Below are 5476 nucleotides of genomic sequence, written 5' to 3' on the forward strand. Positions count from 1 at the left end.
AACCGATTGTCTATACGCTTTAAGCTTACCATAGACTTTGTCCTTCTAGGACTTAATAGGAGCATTTGCAATGAGAATATAGTTACTTTCTTTGGGTCAGCAAATGTGTCTGGCATGCTTTGTATTATATTGCAGATGAATTATATTTTTATGAACCTCAAGTTCATATTATCTTATTCGAGGATCTAGATGTATAAATGATAATTCATTCCACGTAACTTTTTCTCAACTGGTTATCATGTCTCCCCCTCATGTTAGAAAAACTAACTTGTTACCTCAACTTTGAGAATCCACCTTTGTGCGTTATGGTGTTAATCAAAATATACACCGCACATCAATAATAATAAGATGGAATTATTTGGTTCCTAACCCTGAACCACTTGTGAGGGGAAAAAATAATATACTTTCGTATATAACGTATATCAAACTGATATATATATATATATATCTTTGTTCTTATAAGCAATAGTTTAGCTATTAAGTGGAGGCACTCAATAAATTATTTTGCTAAACCAACTGTGATGTAAACCAACTTATCAAGAAGAACTATCTTGAATAAAAATCTGGAAATTATGCTCTATATTTAATTATTGAGCAAGTTACCTCGCAAACACCAGGTTGCGGGTCAATAATAATTGCACATGTAACCATCTCATAGATGCATCTTAAATGGTATACATGGCAGATGAATGGGCCCATATTCACCTTTGATATTTCCAGCATTCATGGGATTCAATCCCAATTTTAGTTGGTCTATTAATTAATGAGAACAGCCAACATAAGAGAATTCATAAAGAACTTTCTGGTTCTTTAATATTTACCCATGTGAATTCTCTTTTATTTTTGCACATCATACTTAAATTGATATGGGTAAACCAACTATGCCAACTGAATAAATTATCAATATTGATAAACTTCAGATTTACACCATGACGTGTGCAATTATCAATAAACTCCAAGTTTATTATGATATGGGTTTTTATATCAATAAACTTCTCTTTATTGTGGCATTCTTTTGTTTGTGTAGTACAAACTGAAGAATAAAGCGGGTAGCGTTTCACATACATATTACCCCGCTACAAGTTGTAGTAATAGAAGATATTAAATCTTTCCTTTATTTATAGTCTCAGTATGACCAACCGCTTTCGCGAATACTTTAGAAACTCAATAAGTTTCTTTGAGACTTACTACAACAGAACGTCTTATTGATAATCAATTTTCTCAAAATAGTATAATTGGCTCTTGCAGAGTTCTCAATTAATTTTGTAGTACCACATATTCATCAACACCTATATGGTGAATATCTCTTTTAAAGAGAAAGTTATACCATTATGGTTATGGTCAAAATTATATGCAAGATCTGTTTCTTGCATTACCGTTGTCTTTTAACAATCACAATGCCAAAATATTTTGGCGTACAATAGGTACGTGACCAATAACCATTCATGACATTATTTTCTTATATCATCTCAAACCTCCTTTTAGAGGTGAGTGCGGTATATTCACTACCACTAGCACGTTCATATTCTTTGAAGAATGAATATGTATTCATAAATCAGATGTTGTCACATTCACATCATGAATGGACCATAATCATCTATATGTGCTTTACAAAATCTCATGTCAAATCGATGACAAATATTTTTTACAGAGTGAAGGATTATTTTGAGAATCCTTATTATTCTCATTACCACAAATGATGACGATTATAATTTCGTCTATTGCCACGTCCATATCCACTGATACATTCATAGTAATAATTTTGTCTTCTTTCAGACTTATCACATACTGCTATCACATTCTCTTAAGGGAATGAGAATGGAGCAAATTCAATGGGACGGGTTTTCAATTCTTTGCCCACAATCATACATGAATTTGATCATGGCGAGGCATAGAAATTTTACCACTTCAGGTGGTTATAATTTCTTACAAACTCCACTAGAGTTATAATCAAACTTTGTTGTCTTTGCTTGTATTTAAAATCAAAAGTATAGAATAAAAGAGAAAAATACGATAAAATACTTACCTTAAATCCAGAATTTAATCATGAAGGAAGTTCATGGAATAATTGACAATCATTATGCTCAATCCCAAAGCTTCTACTCAATTGGTTAGAGTCTTGCTGATAACGTGTTATGAAACAATAAAAGAAGAAGAAGAGTATTGCAGAGAATAGTAGGGAGAGAGAATTCTTATTGATTTTGAGATAAATTACAATGGAATAGAACCCTCTATTTATAGGGAGAGGGTGACTTAGCCACCAAGCAATGAACCATAGAATCTTTCTAAATATAAATATTTATCATAAATACAATTCTATTTATAACAGGGTTTTTTTTATAACACATTAATTACTGAAATGAAAAAGCTTATAATGGTCAATAGCCGTTGGAATCTTCAATTTCTTCTTGCATTATCATTGCGTCTTTATCCCATTAATTACGGTAACAGCTCTACCTTAACTGGGTTTGACCTTGCAAATTAAACAATGATAAAAACTTATGTGCACCTTATGTTTACATTAAATAATTAATGCAAGAATTGTAATCTTGCATACACATATTTAATATTTGATTATGGTTAAGTGATTTGTATTCTCACTTTAAATCTTAATTCTGTAAAATGCCGGGATTGAGAATCTTGTACTTTGTCATATAGGAGAAAAATAAAAGAAAGAAGAATACTGTAAATTAAAAGGACCTAATAAAAAATTGACTAATTGCATAAACTATATTAGGTAAATTCTTTTCATTTAGCTAAGCATATTATCTTATGCTACTGGACGATAATAGGTACCCGAATAAGAATGGGTACAAGCTCAAATAAAAAATCGTCATTAGAAAGAAAAAAGAAAATTAAGCACTACTAACAATTTTACACTTGCATATTTCCCACCCTTTTTTTTCAAAGTTTGAACTAATTCACGCTCATGCTTTGATATTGGCCAAAGCAAAGGAGAAGATATACGCAGACGCTTGCTTTCTATCTCATTTTTTTTTTTGAACATAAAATATAATCAGAAAAGAAAAGTAAAAAAAAAAAAAAAAATGAAAGGTGAAAGCAGGAAAAGAGAAAAATACTGTAAGTACATTGACTTTTAACTTTTATGGTCCACAACATCAACAGTAGCAGTGCATGATAACAGCCTTCGGAAAATACCAGACAACGCCGCACAAGAAACTTTCTTCACTCTCCTCACCACCGCAAACCTCCTCCGCCGCCGCCGTTGACTGGATTTTCCCTTCTTTTTGCCGCCGGAAGTCACCCTTTCTTTGACCTTTCCGAAACATTTCTTAGTTTTTTGAGGGACAGTTTCTTTTCTTGAAAATGTATACGCGCTCCTTAAGTATAGTTGCCGGCATGACACGGTGTCTACCACCCTAGGCGGCTGCCACAGCTGCCGTCTTCTGCCGTACATCGCCGGAGAATCAGTCTTTACGAATTCGACGTCGGATTTTGGCTGGAAGTTGACATAGCTGGTGGCTCTGGATGGAGTTGTTGTGTCATAGTTTGATATAAAAACTGTGGCCATTTCAGCTTTTTGCTTTGGTTGGTTTTTGGTTTAGTGAATGGTCTGTGAATTTGTTGTACTAGTTCTTTTCACTTCAGAGTTTTTATATGTGTCGACGGTGAATTAAGAAAAGAAAAGTTTGATATATTTCATGTTTAGCTGTCCACTATATAAAATATATTTTTATTTTTTCTTGTTCACTATACTAAATCAAATAAAAAGATAATCTCTTTTTCTTTTTCTGTTTTATCCTTATCATTAACTATTTATGCCCAAATCATTTCTCAAGACTCCCGAAAATACTATCATTATTATGGGTAAAACTGTAAAATACATACTACATTTATTTTGTCTTAAAGTGAGTGCAAAGTCAAAACTAAAATGAACAGTAGGAGTAGTTGATGAATGGATTTTTTTTTTCTTTTTATATATTGCATTTTTTTACTGTTGTTTATTGTGCTTATCTGAGCCGAGGGTCTTTTGGAAACAATCTCTCTACCTGCATAAGGTAGGGGTAAGGTCTTCGTACACTACCATCTTCTGACTCCACTTGTGAGAATATACTGGGTATATTATTGTTGTTGTTGATGGTATGAATGGAAAAAATGTCGGGCTCTTTGCGTGGTGTTTAAATAGTATAATTTCACACTATTAGCATTGAAAGTGCTTTAATCATGCAATTATTTTTTACATAATTATGTTGACTGAAAAATCAATAATGGAGAAATGATCGAGCATATGGGTGGGTATTATACAACTTGACAAAGGTATAGATAAAGTAAGTTGATGGAAATAAAAAATATTTACAGTCCCATTGGACATTATTTAAATTCAACCCGAATTTAAGATAAAGGTACGAAACGAAAATAACTCATTATTGATGAAAGATGGTCAAGATAGAGGTTTACTTTATAACAAAACAAGGAATTGACCTTGTCAAGAAAAAATAAAGCAAATTAGTAATTATCTATAACTAATGGAATTACTCACATGAAAAATAAGACAAGTATTATTCAACATCATGTAAATTGTAAATTATGAAAAAATTCAGTATAATGGATATAAGATAAATTCCAAAATGAAAAAAGAAAAAAGAAAGGAGGAGGAAAGCCAATGACTGATTTCCCTCCCTAAGCAATATCGCTTTATCCACTTCACGTGTATTTCTTTCTTGTTCTACGAGTAAAGAAACTAATTCAAGTTAATTGCCAAAACAAAACCATTATCCTTAAATTGTGGGGTTTTATCGAATCCAGCTAAGTACATGTGGAAAACGTGACCAAGGAAGCTGAGAAAAATAAGTTTTTCTTTCTTATAAACAATATATATCATGAATTATTCACAAGTTCACAACTCACAAATGAACACACCCGAGATTTCAACCCCACCTATATCCATTCTTAGGGTTGTTATTTAAGAATTAACCATCACTTATTTCATCCTGAAACTTTGATCTGAAAATCTTAATTTCAAAACAATTAAGGACATTTTAATTATCCCGAAAGATTAAACTGAAAGACAAAAATATGGGACGCATTGGTTAAACCCTATATAGCAGCTGTTTACCTCGAAAATACGAGTAACAATTAAATTTGATTTGTGGTTTTAAAGATATGTGATTAAATTCAATACCAATTAATATTCAAGAAATATGAAGTAGAAATAAAAGAAATAAGTGAATCGAACCAATGTTACTCAGCAGTGGTGATCTCGAGCTTAGTGACCTCGAGATGGATTAAGAGCAATAAAGTAAGAACAATAAATGTAAAGGACAATTCTGATGAATAGTAAGAGAGAAAAGTAGGATAGAATATTCTTGCCAATGATCGGATGATGTTACAAATAATTGGGGTCCCCTTTATATAATAGGGAAACCCTAGTAAGGAATATTCTTAGTACAGCTGTCTAACCACCTAGTACGGAATCGTACAATTCTATTCCGGAATTTGCACCATGATCTTAGGG

General features: G+C 32.1%; 1 protein-coding gene across 1 annotated transcript; it reads right to left on the bottom strand.

Moving 5' to 3' along the window:
* LOC109233512 lies at positions 3098–3532 on the bottom strand. Its single transcript, XM_019399402.1, has one exon. It carries the CDS (start codon positions 3530–3532, stop codon positions 3098–3100), a length of 435 nt encoding a protein of 144 aa, XP_019254947.1.

This window comes from Nicotiana attenuata, chromosome 10 (genome assembly GCF_001879085.1).
Source record: "Nicotiana attenuata strain UT chromosome 10, NIATTr2, whole genome shotgun sequence".
Classification (NCBI taxonomy): Eukaryota; Viridiplantae; Streptophyta; class Magnoliopsida; order Solanales; family Solanaceae; genus Nicotiana; species Nicotiana attenuata.